Source organism: Myxocyprinus asiaticus, chromosome 50 (genome assembly GCF_019703515.2).
Source record: "Myxocyprinus asiaticus isolate MX2 ecotype Aquarium Trade chromosome 50, UBuf_Myxa_2, whole genome shotgun sequence".
Classification (NCBI taxonomy): Eukaryota; Metazoa; Chordata; class Actinopteri; order Cypriniformes; family Catostomidae; genus Myxocyprinus; species Myxocyprinus asiaticus.
The window spans coordinates 12,896,332-12,913,882 of record NC_059393.1 but is presented as its reverse complement, the minus strand read 5'-3'; the positions used below and the strand labels follow the sequence as shown (position 1 = coordinate 12,913,882).

Below are 17,551 nucleotides of genomic sequence, written 5' to 3'. Positions count from 1 at the left end.
CCTCAGCCTGCTTGCCTTTATGTTATTGAAACGTTATTTTTTTAATATATTCAGAATAAATCCGAATAATTCAAGATGTACTGTTGAAGTATGTGACAATTATGGTTTATTTAAACCACAAAGGTGAAACATGAATTAAAACTGTTGTGTGCTATGTGATGAAGGGGGAGGAGAATTTTTGCATGCGTCAGGTGATTCGACTGCATAGGATTCACCTGTTTCCTCGCTTAAGCGTCCCCGATAAGCTTCCTCCGTCCTCAATCCTTGTGGTGCATTTAGAGAACTGATATGTCCTTACTGATTGCAGACTTCAATCAGTTTATGGGCTCGAGGACGGAGGAGCGAGGAAACAAGGATGCACAATTTAGGAAATGAGAAGCACCCAATATTTAAGTCCTTTTTCCTTCACTTTCTCCTTCTGTTTTTGGTGATTCACATTCTTCATGAATATCTTCCCCTACTAAGCAGGGAGAAGAATTTATAATAAAAAAAAAATGACTTAAATATTGATCTGTTTCTCACCCACACCTATAAAATCATGTCTGAACACATTGATTTAACCACTGGAGTCTTATGGATTACTTTTATGCTGACTTCTGTGGATTTTGGAGCTTCAAAGGTTTGGCACCCATTCACTTGTATTGTATGGCCCAACAGAGCTGAAATATTCTTCTAAAAATATTCATTTGTGTTCTGCAGATGAAAGAAAGTCATAAACATCTGGGATGGCATGAGGGTGAGTAAATCATTTTTGGCTGAACTATCCCTTTAAATTGAAGATGTGTGGTAAGTGTTGTGCAATGATCAGCTGGACACAGACTGAGGCCATGCGAAACTTTATTTAATGCAGTTGTAATCTAACATGTAACTTTGACAATATGACAGCAAAGCGCCTGAGAATAAAATAAAAGCGAGACAGAGAGAGACTTGCTGAGAGATCACACTGTACAAATATCTACCGTGCTCATTTACAGTTAAAAACTCTTTGTTGACCTGAAACGCCCAGACAACTCAACTGTGACACACTGATTACAGTAGTACTGTTCTTATGAATGTAACCTGAAAGATGTCTTCTTTTCCTAATAAGCTACTGTGTATTGCAGGGCTGTGCGCATTTTCCCATTCCCAACCACAGATACATCTGTTCAATAGATATTATTCATAGAAGAGCAGGTTTGTGAGTTTATGTTTTGAGTGGCAAGCACCAGAAAAGGGGAATTTTTACAATCACAACAGAAATCTAAAGAAACAAATGGCTTTAAATAAGCAGGATAGGAAGGCAGTCATTTTCGTTACCCGTATACAGCCACATTCTGCCTAAAGACAATTAGTGGGGAATGCAAACAGATTGTGATTCATTACGTCAGTATTCTTAAAACACCACAAAATGTGGCGTTCCTGAAGGAATCATTTTTTTATGTAAAATAATTTACCAATCAAAGGATTTAGCCCTCATTCGCAAAGCACACAATCCTAATTGGGTCCAACAATCACCTAAAATATATCATTTGGCAAACTGCTTTTTAATACTTTTACGTGACCCAGGACAATAGTGGAAAATACTTTCGACCAGTCACCACAAGCATACATAACAGTACAAAAGATTTGATGGTTATGATTCAAGTAAACACTAAAAAATAAAAGTGGCCACCAGCACATGATGTTATTTATCTCCATGATCTTTGAAGCTGTCATGGAAATATATTTGAAACAATTCAGTCTAGCATAATCAAATACTTATTATCCTGATTTTTTGTCGCACCAATAAGCAAAAACTAAAATAAATGAACAGATTGGTTTTCTAGTACCTGGTCTTGTCCAAGACCTGTTACTAAAGATAAATATAATGTTTTAAATAGATAATAATACTGAATATAGAACATTTTTTTCAGTCGATCAAACAAACCCAACATTTAATAAAAAAGCAAATACACCTACTGGAACGAAATCAAATAAAATTCACAATCCTGCTGTGAATCAATGCCGTTAAGAGTTACAGAATGTTAAAACCCATCAAAAGTGGGCTAACTCTGCAAACAACTACTCACTGCACATTACCACGCTGGTTAATGTGGCCAATATTTGATCTGCCATAGTTTGCCAAGTGAATTCCCTTAAAGTTACAGTATTATTAAACCATTACAATCACAAGCTATTCATGTGAGAACCTTTCAAAAAGCAGCTGTACAATCACATCAGGACAGTCGTAAAAAAAAAAAAAAAAAATCAAATAAAAACAGCTACAAAAAAAGCAACATAAGGCCACACGTCAACATATGTGCGAGATTTCCGTACAAACTAATAACATTCAGTGCTTCAGTGTACCAAATTATAATAACAGGACATCCATGACAAAGTTTCATTATTCTCTGTTTTTGGCACGTAAAAATTACGAACAAAAATGTTCAATAAAACAACTCGAATCACGCAGTTCCAGGTGCCACATAACCCTGTAAAGTTTTACATTCCAGTTGTGCATAATTTTTACAAACTTGTGTGTCCTGATTGAGCGCAGACAAACTGTTAACGAGTTTTGATGGAAGAATGTGCAGAACATTTTTTAATATGTACAAAGAAGTGCATTCAGAATGAGTACGCCCGATGGGGAACACTAGGACTTTATGGCCACTACTTTCTTGGGGGTCCCTGGCTTTTTGGTCTGCCACAAGTGGCTGTGGATCGTGATGGCATCCACGCTCGCCGACATGGTTTTAGCTGGGATTTGGCTGAACTGCTTGCGGTCTGAGTTGTACTTGTAGAGACCATCGATCATCTTGCGTGAGATGGTTTTAGGGCCGATGCCGGCCAACTTGTTGATCTCCTCCGAGTCTGGACAGTACGTGTAGAGAGAGCGGAACTGGCAGCCGGAGTCCCGGAACAGGATCAGGAAGTTGTTGGCACCTGATTTCTCCATTTCCTTTGGAAGACAAAGTCAGATATTTCAATAAAATGCGGTTAGTTTATATCTATGGTAAAATTTGAATCATTGTTGGGTGCAATCTGATTACAAAGCATTGAGTCACTGTAATCTATTTACTTTTTAGTAAAAAAGTAGTGTAATGCTTAACATTTTATATTCTTGTAATCAGATTACAGTTCTTAAGTAAGTACATTACTTGGGTTACACTATATATAGACAATATCACTTAACTCGTTAAGTGAAAAAAAGAAAAAAAAATTTATCTTAAATGTTTTAGAAAGTAACTTAAAAGTAGTGATGCACCTAATTTAAAATTCTTGTCCGAAACAGAAAATTATGGACACACTGGGCTGAAAACCAAAACTGAAAAACTTAAAATTAACTGCTTTTTTTAACACATTTCAGTATGAAATAGAAAAGCAAAAAAGTAGACAGAGAAGAATTACATAAAGAAATGTGTAGACTATTGAGAAAACCCTGTTGGGGGCCAGGGTAGCTCATGGTAAAGACGCTGGCTACCACCCCTGGACTTCACTAGTTCGCAAGTTCGAATCCCAGGGCGTGCTGAGTGACTCCAGCCAGGTCTCCTAAGCAACCAAATTGGCCCGGTTGCTAGGGAGGGTAGAGTCACATGGGGTAACCTCCTCGTAATCGCTATAATGTGGTTCGTTCTCGGTGGGGCGCGTGGTGAGCTGAGCGTGGTTGCCGCGGTGGATGGCGTGAAGCCTCCACACGCGCTATGTCTCTGTGGCAATGCGCTCAACAAGCCATGTGATAAGATGCGCGGGTTGACGATCTCAGATGTGGAGGCAACTGGGATTCGTCCTCCGCCACCCAGACTGAGGCGAGTCACTACGTGACCACAAGGACTTAAAAGCACAGTGGGAATTGGGCATTCCAAATTGGGAGAAAAAGGAAAAAAATAAAAAATAAAAATAAATAAAATAAAACCCTGTTAACTACTCTATTGGATAATGCAGCAGCAAAATAAATGAATCTACTTGAACGTATCACAAGCCGCATGCGTGTCAACAACAGAGCAGTGCTCATTCACTAGAGGGCGCTGCACATACAGACTGTTCATTTACTAATTAAATGCATCCTTTGCGATTCACAAAACTATTGTATGGCTTCAAGAGACTGAATATAATGCACAAATCTTCTACTTGAAAGAAACAACTATGACACACAGTAACACACAATACAGAAGCACTGGAAAAACACTCTTTATTAATGCGCTAAAAAAACAAGAGAACGATCACTTCACTTTGATTTGCAACATAAACAATGCTTTTTTTCCCCATGTTAGTTTTTCTGTTTCCAAATTGTAAAGTTTCTGTTAAAATTTTAGGCCAAAATTTGCTGACTTTTTTCTCTTTTGTTTAAAAAATGTTAATAAAATTGTATGGTATTTTCGGCGGCCGAAATTTCCATGCATCTCTACTTAAAAGTAAAGTCATTTGTAATGTGAATACTTTTCCACTAAAATAATATACATTTAAAATAAAATACTTTTCCAACTAAAAAAGTAATTTGATTACAATGAGAGAATTAGTAATTTGTAGTGGATTACTTTTTTGAGTAACTTACCCAACACTGTATATAAAATATATATTTATTTAAAAAAACAAAACAAAGTATGGATACTTAGCTTAATAAATGTAGAAAATACTAAATTTATGTCACAAATTGAGGTGCTTACCTCTAAGATCTTGTTTTTCTGTCCCTCGTTGACTTTGCCAGCTAAACAGCAGTGCGCCAGAGCATTCTGAATGATATGCTTATTGGACTTTGCACTGGGCTCTTTGTATAATTTAGGACCTGTGGCAAAACAATGGAGGATAAATGTCATAGAAATATAAATGGATCCCTGTGCTGCAAATCATTACTTTGAGTAAGATCACTGGATAAGACACAAAGCAAGTACATCAGTAGTGTTACTGCAGTTCACCCACCAGTCTGCCAGAGGGAGCCCTCATACAAAAAGTAGTTTTGAGGAATATTTGCCAGACTGAGGAATTCACACCTGTTTCAGACTTCCTGCTTGGTTGTGTAAATACAAGATAATCTGTAGTTTGGTATTTTTGTGTACTGATCCCGAGGCGTGAATCACTCGGGCTTACAAATATTGCTCAGAACTTCTCTTCCCTCTGGCGGACTGGTGGATCAGGAGGCATAAAATCCAGTAAAAGAGTTCCTAACCTGTGTATTCAGTGTTGGATGTCAGCGAGGATGTGGTGGAACCGTTCTCCCAGTCCTTCTCTCCGTTACGGCTACTGGAGCGAGTGGGGGACAGGCAACCATCTGCTGAGTCTGGTCTACTGGGACGACACCACACAACTTAGCGATCCATCAAAGTCTGACAGGAACAGTGCTGTCAAATCTCAACTGATCTCATGCGAAATCAGGCAGTGAGGTCTTTGTGAGTAAACTAAAGCTCTAATCTAATGGGTTTACTTAGAAAATGTCATCATTACCAGCTTCAAATATGAAAGATATGAATATTTACAAGCTCTCATTAAAGGTGCAATACGTAACAATTTTCATGTAATATTCGCACCTTTTTTGCCAATGTGTGAACGGCTTGTAACGCAATTTAAAAAATTAGCCCTTCCCGGACTTTCTAGGTTGCCTATTAAAGCCCGTAGACTGATTTTCATGCGAAGGGAGCGGGTCGCTTTTGCCGGGAAAATCCAAAGGATGTGACGTTTATGCGCACTCCCGAGAGCCTTGCCTCAGACAGTAATAGCTTCTCTTCCGCTGTTCAACAGCGACAACAAACACTAAGTAACGTTATCTTAGAGATGAAATCCAGCAAATGGCCGGCTCCAAACACAACACCGACTCCTACACAAACTCAGAGTAAGCCAAAAAAATGAAAACACATTTATCTACTGAATCCCATCTGGCTAAGCGGGGACGTGAACGTGGTCGAGCAAAAACTAGAGTGAACATCGGCAGGGCATTTGATTCCTGGAGGGGATCAAAACCGACCCTGAATTGGCGTTCTTCTTATTGGACAGGTAAGCTTACATAACTGCAAAGCATGTGAAATATAGTGCCATAAGGATTGATTTGTGTAATTTTAGCTAAACTACAATAACACATTAAATGAATGCTAGACAATGTTCAAGATAATGCAAAAAGACCCATTCATTAGTGTAACGTAACTTGGTTATACAGAAAATATATACATTCTATTATTATAAAATGTGATTATATGGAATCACATCAACACTGAACTGTGTCAACATATTTATAATGTACAGTCTATTTTATAAACGGCTACTGTCATCATCCACCAAATTTAGCTAACAGCTATTGATAAAGCTGGCTAGCTAGCTAACGCCGACATAGGCTATTGTATAAATGCAGTCAATGTATCATGCAAAGAAAAGTGATTACTTCAAACTACAGTCTCGCATAGTCAGACCTATATCCTCACTTTGTTTTAGCCCTGTTCCAGCACAGGGCTAAAACAATGACGTATGTTATGTCATTGTTTTGGCCGATGCTCGCGTCTCTATGGAGTGTGTGCACGAGCGCAAGAACTAGCAACAGGTAGCTGGCTGCAGTTCACTTAATGGCCACAGGTGTCTTTAATAACAAGTGTTTCTGAATTTTACATACTGCACCTTTAAGAATGAGTTTTTAACAGTATATAATAAGGACCCACTTTATATTAGGTGTCTTTAATGACTATGTACTTAAGCATTTGATTCAATGTACTTATTATTTTTGTTGTTTTATTGTACTTACATTTAAAGTACCCGCATTTAATTACATCTGTAGTTACACTTTTAACCTTACACCCTAACCCTAAAACTAAACCTACACCAACCCTTACCCTAATCCATAACCCCTAACCCTACTCCAAAAACTACCCGTACCTCAACCTCAGTAGCAGCAAATGTGAATCTTGTGAGAATTTTGCAGAACAACATGTAGTTACACAATAAATACATTGTGTTGTATGTATTTTAAAGTTAGTACACAGTAGTTAAAGACACCTAATATAAAGTGGGACATATAATAACATATGTTTACTTTTTAAATCACAGATTTGTTGATAACATTTAAGTAAATATATTAAAATGACTAATTACAATATACTGTATATTATAATTAAATTACAATAATCTTATGGAGCCTGGTTTTTCCAAATAAGCCTTTTGCAAAGTTGGGAATTGAAGATTTTTACCTTATCATCCTCATATTGCTGCCAAACTAAACACAAAAAGGTTGTTCTTGTTGAATAGACGATGGAAAACGTAAACTGTCTCATCCAACTACGATTGACCCTCTCATTCGATGAGTGTTTAAGATTGCCAGATGCTAAGCTATTGCTTACTTGCGAACTAGAGCATACCAGGTTAGTAACGCAACACTGGGAAAAGAGAAATCAATTAATGAAAGTTGCAAACCTAGCCGGGTCTAAGGGGGGGCATTGCACCCCTAGATTTTCCATGAGCCCCCCAGAAACTTCTGACACCTCCCTGCTAGTCCTTGCCCACCCTAAAGATCAAAATCCCCCACCCCCCGCTAATTTTACATGGCTTTTCTATGTGTCAGACTAATGTCTTTGGCCATTTCTTTGCATCTTACTATTTTGTTTTTATTTTTTTTATTTTAATTAAATTTTTGGATTTTTCCCCCTTTTCACCCAATTTGGAATGCCCAATTCCCAGTGCGCTTTTTAAGTCCTTGTGGTCAATCCGGGTGGCGGAGGATGAATCCCAGTTGCCTCCGCGTCTGAGACCATCAACCCGTGTATCTTATCACGTGGCTTGTTGAGCGCGTTGCTATGGAGACATAGCGCGTGTGGAGGCTTCACGCCACCCACCGCAGCATCCGTGCTCAACTCACCACGCGCCCCACCGAGAATGAACCACATTATAACAACCACGAGGAGGTTACCCCATGTGACTCTACCCTCCCTAGCAACCGGGCCAATTTGGTTGCTTAGGAGACCTGGCTGGAGTCACTCAGCACGCCCTGGGATTCGAACTAGCGAACTCCAGAGGTGGTAGCCAGCGTCTTTAACCACTGAGATACCCAGGCCCCCCGCATCTTACTATTTTTTAGCAATCCATGAAAATGTGGCGTGTCAGTTTTTAAAAAACCTGTCCCAGACCCCTGTGTTCGGCAACATTCTGTCATGCTCTGTCTGTTTTGAACGCAAGAACATGTCCTGTGTGAAAGGCTCCACTTGCGCCTGGTAAGCTGAGGCTCTGATGCTAGGAACATTTCATTTTATGGAATTTGTGTATGGGTCAAGGGGCATGATTGATTGTTTTTTTTAACACACATTTTTATCATTGTATTTTTTCTAAATTAATACATGAACACATATTCCTGGTCTATGCACTGCTTGAGGTGCCACTTACCTAGGTGATTTTTTCTCAGAGTTGACGCTGTCATTATCTCCAAGGTTGAGAGAGGCCAGAGACAGGCTGGACACTGAAAAAACACGAGGTCGTGAACCTGGGTTCAAATGCAAAAACAACACAGAACCCACAGTTACACAAGACAACAACAAGCCCATGTGCTGAACTTTGTGATCCTCTCATATAACAATACAGTTCACTGCATTTATATGCTGTCTCTTTAATGTTTTGAACTGTCTAAACACACCTAAAAGAGCGTATAGAGTTACATTAGTCTGACAGCTCAAAAGGCCGTAACTTGTTAAATTTTATATCGTATCTAGAGTTGGGTCTTAACCAGTGTCATGATCGCCAGGCAGATCGTTATAAGGGGCTGGAGGTCGGCTGGAGCACCCTCCTTTCAGGAGTGGTGCTCGGAGATGGGAAGGGTGGCGGCCTTTGAGAAAGGGGCATTTAGAAGAATGGGGAGGTACAACATGTTTGTGGAGAAATAGGGCAGGTATATGTCATTTATGAGGCCGTTGTGAAGAAGGCTCATCAGCGCCTCTTCTTCCTGAGACAGCTGAGGAAGTTTGGAATGAACCGCCACATCCTCACACGGTTCTACACCAGCACTGTAGAGAGCATTCTGACTGGCTGCATCACTGCCTGGTACGGCAATAGCACTGCCCACAACCGCAAAGCCCTGCAAAGGGTGGTACGAACTGCTAGACACATCATCGGAGGTGAGCTTCCCTCCCTCCAGGACATATATACCAGGCGGTGTGTGAAAAAAGCTCGGAGGATCATCAGAGACTCCAGCTACCCAGGCCATGGGCTGTTCTCACTGCTACCATCAGGCAGGCGGTATCGCAGCATCAGGACCCGCACCAGCCGTCTCCATGATAGCTTCTTGCCCCCAAGCAATCAGACTTTTGAACTCTTGATCTCCCATGATCAAAATACATCAGCACTGCACTTTATTAATCTGATTATCTCACACCAGACTTTCATAAATTATATTATTATTATATTATATTCTCTCTTAACAACACACTGGCAACTGACTATCAAACGACAGCCTGAATGTCAATACAGTACAATACAACCTACTGTACATTTGATATATACTATATATACTATTTTTATTGTATAATGTGTATTCTATATTGTGTGTATTGTATACTGTACAGTGTATGTTATTATTTGTATATTGTGTTGTGTGTAATTATGTGTATATTAGACTTTAAATTGTGCTGTGTTAATTTGATGTTATTGTAAATTGGTATATGTCTCATCACTGTCATGACTGATAATGTTGATCGGAACTGCACCCAAGAATTTCACACACCATTGCACTTGTGTATATGGCTGTGTGACAATAAAGTGATTTGATTATTATTATTATATTTTTTATTTGTTTATTTATTTATCTATCTATCTATCTATTTATTTATTTATTTTTTGTGCATGTGTGTGTCTGTATCATTTGAGACCACTGTGATGTTTTTGGGGTCAGGGTGGGATTGGGGACTGGGAGGGGTAATAGTGGGGGTTAAGATTGATTCTGTGTATATATGTTTTGTTTTACAGTGTTCATGTATGTGAATCAATAAAAAAATTTAATCTGAAAAAAAAAAATATATATATATATTATATCGTATCTATCTGGTATGTTGTGACTAAATTAATTATCCAACATGACATGAAAGAAATGCAAAATAACTGAGATAGATTGGTTCAAGTTGCTTAACCAATGTGTTAGAAAAAACATTTATAAATTGTCTAGAAAAGATATTTAGAAACAAGTTGAAACTAGCAGGGTTCTCACACCTCTTGACCAATGGATTTCAATGACTTTTCCATATAATTACTGGATAAGAAAATGATAAAAATCATTTTTAGTGATTGCACTCACAAAGAGTAATTTCTAAATTTAAATAATCAATTTCTGAAATATTTTAGAGTAAAGCAACTAGAAAAATATTACTTTTTAGGATTTTACAAATTTTCTTGGCATTTCCAGGCCTGTTTTAGAATGATATTTTCAGGTTTTCAATGACCGTGGTGGGAACCCTGAACTAAAGATGATCTGTAATGAAAGAGCAGGAAAAGAATTACTCAAAAAGGGATTTTGCAGAAATTCCCAGAAATTGCATTCGTTTTTAGGTGTCATTTCATTTTAAGCGTATTCCACACATACTGCATTCGAGGGGTGTTAATTTCGACGTTCATATGAACAGGTAACAGCATTCACAATTACAGCATTCATAATTTACATCCATTTGGATGTAAATGTGGTCCTCCTCTTCATGTTATTTAGATTTCATGACAAACAAGTTTGTAATAGTTCTTAATGTCCAACTCCATTTTATAATTTATGGCTTGTAAAAAATAGTGGTTGACTGATACAGTTTTTACGTTGGCCGATGCCGATATCTAGAGAGAAGGATGGCCGATATAAATGCTAATATACATAATTTAACAACAGTAAATCAGATGTCCACAAAATTTCTAAGGTGGAACAAACATTCATTTTGTACAATATTCTATACATCTGCTTAAACTTGAAAAGAAAATCCTTGAAAACAGAAACTGTTTACCGATATTTGACCATTTTGCAATTATCGGTTTAGGTCTATATCCGCATTCGCTTGGCCGATTAACAAAAGTGTTAACTTTACCTAGCGTCAGTTCCAAAATCTACCAATAGATTTGTCAATAGATAATTAATAATCGGCCTGGCCGATATATCGGTCATTTTTTACTATCACTAGTAAAATCTCAGTGTAGTGACCCAGAAAATACTTTATTTTCAGTAGAAATGCTGTGAGTGTGAAAAAGATGCCAGAGTACTTGTTAGAAAGAAATACAGAGGAATGCAGTGAGCTGGACAGGAAAACGTTGAGAGAAGCACAAAGCATGCAGTACTGGGCTTTGTCAGTGGGGTGCTCGCCCTTTACCTGCCATGGCCCTAACAGGAGTCTTGGGTGACTCCATCACATCTCTGTGGATGGATTTTGGCCGTGGTTTCCTCTGCTTGGCCCCAGCAGGTCGCGCTTTGACCAGTGTGTCCATGTCCTCCATGAGCTTCAGCTGCTTTCTCCTCAGGTACTCCTGCTTGATGAATTCCCGCCGCACTTTATCTTCTTCCTTCTTCACACGGTCTTCCTCTGCTTTCAACCTATGAAAGGAGACCATTATTTAAATGGATTTTAGCCAATCAAAATGTGGGGGAGGAGTTTATGTGTGATGTTAGCTGATCTGGGTGTTACCTGGCTTCCTCTTTCTTTTGCTCAAGCTCCGCCTCTAACTGTTGTTTCCTCTGCTGGCTCTCTCGTTCTCTTCTCAGTCTTTTCTCCAGAATTGCCGCCCGCTTCATGGCCATACTGTCCTCTCCCTTCATGTCGTCCTGACAACATAAACACATCATCAGAATTGACATCAAGCATCTCTGTTAATTACTTTTAGTTCACTCTATATACACTGCAAAAAAATTAATTTCATAATCAGTATTTTTGTCTTGTTTTCTGGTAAAAGCATCCAAACATCCGCATAACAAGATATATTTACTTAGCAACATTACATAACAAATTCAGTTTTCTTTTTCAGAGAAATGTAACAAAATGCTTAAAAAAAGAAAACAAAAATTTGGCCAATGGGGTAAGAAAAGTAAACCTGTTTTACCTTTTATTGAAATTTGTATATCTTCCCCATTCACAAATATACTGCAGAAGAGTGATTTTTCCATATTTCGGATTACTGTCCACAAGACTATGGCTCCAATGGAAATTTGTCTTTAATGTGTAGCTTGAAATTGTACTGGGACAACTGGTTGTTATTTTAAGCTAATTTGAGTCAGTTGTTTTGGTGTCTAAATGTCATGAATAATCTAGTAGCTCCACTGTGAACAAGCATTCAAAAATAAGCCAGATATATAGTACGTTATAAAGGCATCCATAAAAATCTGAAGGCAGCAAAAACATACTGATGTTGATGCGACCTGTCTGCATGAACCAGATATGACTGCTACACTACTCAGACTGCTTGCAGAACACTTACATTATACACTAAATGATTTATATGCCCCAGTTTTCTGACCTAGATCAAACAGCTGCATGGCATATAGTACAGATCCAGCAACAGTAATCTGTCCCAAGCTAACCTCCTTAAGCCACTGTATTGTTTTATAAACATAGACTCAGAATATTGATATAGATTATGGTAAATATTATAGATAGTGTTATGGTCATCCAGCAACATTGTCCTGACCGAATCTTGTTTTGGGTCTTTCTATAATGCTTAATAGCTAAAACTTGATTATTACATATTCTCAATGTTCTCAAGACAATGTGAGTGGTACTTGCTCTTGTAAAACTCGCCACTACAATGCTAGGGTGTAGTGGGTGGTTGCCAGTGTGTCGTTATACGGTTTCTCAGCTAGTTACTGCTGGAGCTGCATTGCGCTTCTGTCAAGAGGTGTAATGCGGTGCTCAAAGTTCAAACAATTTCAGCTTTGAACCTGTTGCCGCTGACCCTTCGACGCATTAATGGACAATTCAGATGTTGTATTATTAGGTGTGCAGTGCCAGCTCTAAAATCAAAACAAGACACTCTCTGCAATGCTATTCTTGTTGAGATTAATACCGCTTAACGCTGGCCTTGAAACCCCAACGCAAGTCATATGAAAGACATTTTACTGCCCAACCACCAAATCTCTATGATATTCTGGTCCCTAGATCATATCTATATTGGTCTACTTTAAATAGCCAATTAAAAAAAATACAAATGAAATAAAAACTATTTATGCAATATTAAAACTAAACTGAAATTGAAAACCAAAATATCAAAAATTACGTTTTCAAAGCTATAATTACCCTGGCACTGGCATATAAATACCTTAAAGAAGAATCCACAGCACATTTTCTGCTCATCATCCTGATTTTCCCCTGATGTCTCCTCTTCTCCTTCATCTAATGCCTGTCCATCCAGGGGCTTGAGGACAGACAGTGGAACCTCAATCAGATTTCTGTTGCCCTGACTGGTGATGTCAACTGGTTTCTCAGTGGGAGTGACAATGACCGTCTCTGTTATTGGCTGCGATAATACTTCCGACACACTAGAATTCACAGCAGGTTTGATCTCTTCTGTTGGCTTCTTCTGTTCTTCCCTTTTCTTTGTTTGTTTATTCTCATTCCTACTTTCTTTTACTATATCTTCAGGGTCACTGGCACATAAATCAACTTCCTCTGTAACTGCCTGTTGGGTTTCTTTGGTTGGAGAGGTTCGTTCAGAAGAACCTTCAATAGACAATGCCTCAAGGCCTTGTTCAAGGTCCTTGTCTGTGGTTTCCACTCCTGATTGTGGTTTCTTTTCATTTCCCAAGTACGAAAAGGAGCACGATACAGACTGAGATGGGGAGAACCTTCGGAGGCGTGGTATGCTGTCCACAGACTGAGGAACAGTCAAGACTCGGTTGAAGGGAGTGATCTTTAGCTCATTGGGTCTGGGTGTCCTTGGGGTCTTGGAATGGAAAGAAGCAGACTTCCTCTTAAGGTTTGTAGGGGAACGGTGTGTCGCTCGAGGAGAATCTGCAGGTGACGGAGACCCAGATGAGTGTGCTCCACTCCCTTTGAGCTCTCGCACCTGTTTTTGTGGAGAAGGCTGAGGTGGTGACACTATCCAAGCCTGTTGCTCCCGCATATGGATGATTAGCTCCTGTTGCTGGGCCAGCCGCTGCATTTCAGCCTGCAAGAAGCTCAGTGAAGCATTGAGCTTCTCAATGGAATGAGTGTACTCCATCAGGTCCGCCTCGGAGGTGCCATCCTCACCCAAGGACTTTAGCGGTGACTTCACGGGCTGAGGTGTCTTTGCAGGCATCTTGCTTTCTTCTGAGCTGGGAGTGTCCTCCTGAGATGGTGAGGTGACATTTCCTTTCCTCTTGACCACTGAGAGGAAAGCACTGCGTCCCATCTTCTGACGGTGTCGGGTAAAGGCCGCCTCCACTTTCTTCTTCTGGGCCTCAATGGCGCGACGTTTCTCCTCAAGTCTCATGCGCAACTCAACCATTTCCACAGCCATTGCTTGGTCAGGGTCCTTGAATGGTTGGTGTGCAGGGCTAACTTCAGGTGAAGGGGCCCAGGAGACTGAGTGCGGAATGCCGAGATCCGAACCATCTGGGGTTGTGCCCTGGGAGCTGGCACCTTTGGCCTCCAGGTTTGGATTCAGCTTACGGAACTTCTGTTCCGCAAAGCTGGTCAACTTAACTCCAGGTGTGAGAGCAGGGGCTGAGGTGCTTCCAGCAGGGGACTTGCCGCTGATGCTGCTAGGACATGGGCTAGTGGAACCCTGACTCTGGCATGCTCTTGCCTCATAGTCTTGATCCGTGTCAAGCTCCATGCTTATGGTACAATCCCTAAGGGACGAGTCCTCGTCCAGAGTCTCCTGAATGTCCTCTGTCCGCACATGGATTCCAGTATCGACTTCTGTGGTGGATGTGCTAGCAACCCCTTTAGAAGACTCTGAAACTGAGTCTAGATCACCATCCTTGGATTTGGGGTTCAACTGTCCTTTGCTCTGGAGGTGAAGGAAGAAGCCCTCACTGGGTGCATTAGCCCTGGGGCTCTGTGACTGCTTCTCTGAGTTGTGGATGATCTCAAGGGCTTCTTCAATGCTTGGTGGCTCTGAGCCATTGAGACGGCCATTTTGATGTCCAATCAGACTGTCAGGACAGCCCTCCTCCTTGATGCCCATGTTCTTGCCATTGACAGTTTGAAAGGACAGATTTCTCTTGATGCCTCTGGTACCATGGGCCACCTTGAAACCAAAGCCTTCAGTACTAACAGACCGGGTCATCCCTCGGCCTGTTGATTGAGGTGCTTGGCTAGTGCTCTCTTTGTCAAATGGGATTTCAAAGGACACTCCCTGAGCAGCAGACCTGTGGAAAAGTCACAAAGAAGTAAGGATAGGTGGCAAATAGGGTTGTTAATGATTAATCAATCGTCGAGTATTTGCCATTAATAATTTAATCGAAGAGTAGAAGAGTAATTAGGAGTAATTAAATGGTGAAAATACAAAGAAAAAATATCCAATATGATCATTTTTATGTTTAATTTGAACATTTGATTAATTTGTACATTTTCTAAAAGATTCTTGATTGACAATAATTAGTGTGAAAAAATGTATTAATTGTAAATTCTTTACTAATCTATTTTTAATCATTAACATTAAACAATTGTCAATCAAGTATATATTTTTTTTAAATTACCTAGATCCAACAGCATGTAGTTTCAAACTGTATGGTTTCAAGACTTGTCAGTCAGATGAACTAACCTGTTCTCTTTGGGCCAAGTACCCAAGAAGCTGTCCACAAATGACATTGAGGTTGATCGCTTGATCTCACCTGAAAAGCCCACATATAAAACTTATACATGTGTACTGGACATACTTCAGTTTGATACTTATTTATACAAAAGCAATGTTTTGGTTGTTTACCTGAGCCTGAAGTCTGTGGTTGAGGTCGGAGAGGGAGACTTGAAAATATAACATGAAAATAGGGAATTGGATATATAATAACTATGAATATTGTCCCATTTCAACAGCTACAGGTATTGAGAGTAAATAAAGCAGGAAGGGGCAAGTCTCAAAACAAAGACGATTTTTGATACCTTGGCCTGTCTGGACTTAGGGGTCTTTCAATGAAACTCCTCTTTGTGACTTTTGAGATGGGCACAGATGGCAGATTTTTCAGTGAGGGGGCTGGTGCTAAAAATCAAGACAAATGTCATAATATGAATGTAAAGATCATTGAGGAATTTTTCGGGCAAAAAGGTTCTGTAGTAAGGGTAGTTTACCTTCAGAGTCCAACACTTGAGGTTGAACAAAAGGTGGCTTTACAACCTCAAACCACCAGAAGAGCTCAGCCATAAAAACAAGGTAGTTATTCTGTAAAAAAAATAAATTAATTAAAACCTGTAAACTTATTTCTATTGAAATAAGAAATAACGATGTGTGATATAGTTTGCATTCACATACTCGCTTAGCGTATATTTCAGGCCTTAAAAATAAACATTACCAACAGTACATTTGCACAGTATTTATTTTATTTTTTTTACATTTGTTTTAAATTTAAAAGCAATTTCTGTGCTTTTATAAAATTGGTCTTTGCAACATTTTTCCTTTCCCAGAAGATGTCTCTGCAATCCTCAAAATCCCAATAGTTAATCAATGGGCTCCACCAACACGCTGGTCTTTTCCTACAAATTTAATTGTTTTATAACATGTAATACAAATGTGACAAATTAAGGTTTTTTTGCTTGGTCTATCTAATTAACGCACAAACAATCACACACATACACAATTAGTTTTATTTTCTTTGGTCTGTGCTCAACAACCTTTTCATTATGCCAAGACTACAGCATTTATGACCTTGAATCTGCAGAGACTACCTGACATGATTAAAAATGCCTCTGATACACAATTCCCACTCAGCAGAAATTGCATTCAGCAGTTTAAAGGCACAGGGCAACACCAGCAATTAACAGAGGCCAATCCCAGAAGACATTACCTCAGCATTTAATTGACTTTAAACAAAGAAAGACCTTCCTTTTTTATGGCCCTAGACTGTCAAAGCCACATGCAGTCCATATAACAAAATTATTAAACTGTTTATTGATCATATACATATGATCACCCTATGTCTTTGCAAAAGCCTTCATTAATATAATACTGACACTTGTCACAAGATAAATTTACAGTCAATTAACTAAGACAAAGCTACATACTGACAAATTATTCAAATACTCCATTGTCAAATTCACCTTTTCGTGAGAAATAATGCAATAAAATCCTATTTAACATTGCTATTGCCAGTGAGTGATGAAAAAAATAAAGCAGCACTCTGCTGATCATTTTTGTGGAGTGGCTGAGAGTCTGTGCCCAGATGGCAAATGTGCTCTTTCCCCCATCTGTCTATCTACTTTCTTATTCACACAAAAGGTGTGAACATTTTACAAGCATTATAAGCCTATAAAATCACTTTTCTTTTTTACTTTCAATCTAACATGCACGTTCTAAAATCATAAAAACATAAATTACCCAGAGGGCTGTTGTGGCCTAGTGACCTTTCTTGCTAAAAAGACCAGCTTGGTTCAAAAAGACCAGACCAGGCTAGTTAATGGTGGACACCTAAGTAAATGTTTATCATTTGTGAATGAATGAACTGCATTAATTAGAGGAATCTTTTTTTTCTTTAATGGTACTGATG

General features: G+C 39.2%; 1 protein-coding gene across 1 annotated transcript in view; it reads right to left on the bottom strand.

Moving 5' to 3' along the window:
- Nucleotides 1-820: 820 nt before the first annotated feature.
- The window catches only part of LOC127439274 (calmodulin-regulated spectrin-associated protein 2-like), a 65,688-nt gene continuing 48,957 nt past the window's right edge, over nucleotides 821-17,551 (bottom strand). Inside the window, exons 9-19 of the mRNA XM_051695492.1 lie at nucleotides 16,140-16,230; nucleotides 15,954-16,050; nucleotides 15,781-15,818; nucleotides 15,619-15,688; nucleotides 13,186-15,223; nucleotides 11,562-11,698; nucleotides 11,250-11,470; nucleotides 8,308-8,404; nucleotides 5,123-5,241; nucleotides 4,623-4,741; nucleotides 821-2,917 (exon numbers count right to left, since the gene is read on the bottom strand). Of these exons, the coding sequence (XP_051551452.1) occupies nucleotides 2,612-2,917; nucleotides 4,623-4,741; nucleotides 5,123-5,241; nucleotides 8,308-8,404; nucleotides 11,250-11,470; nucleotides 11,562-11,698; nucleotides 13,186-15,223; nucleotides 15,619-15,688; nucleotides 15,781-15,818; nucleotides 15,954-16,050; nucleotides 16,140-16,230 (3,333 nt within the window). The 3' untranslated portion in view covers nucleotides 821-2,611. The remainder of the gene's footprint in view (nucleotides 2,918-4,622; nucleotides 4,742-5,122; nucleotides 5,242-8,307; nucleotides 8,405-11,249; nucleotides 11,471-11,561; nucleotides 11,699-13,185; nucleotides 15,224-15,618; nucleotides 15,689-15,780; nucleotides 15,819-15,953; nucleotides 16,051-16,139; nucleotides 16,231-17,551) is intronic.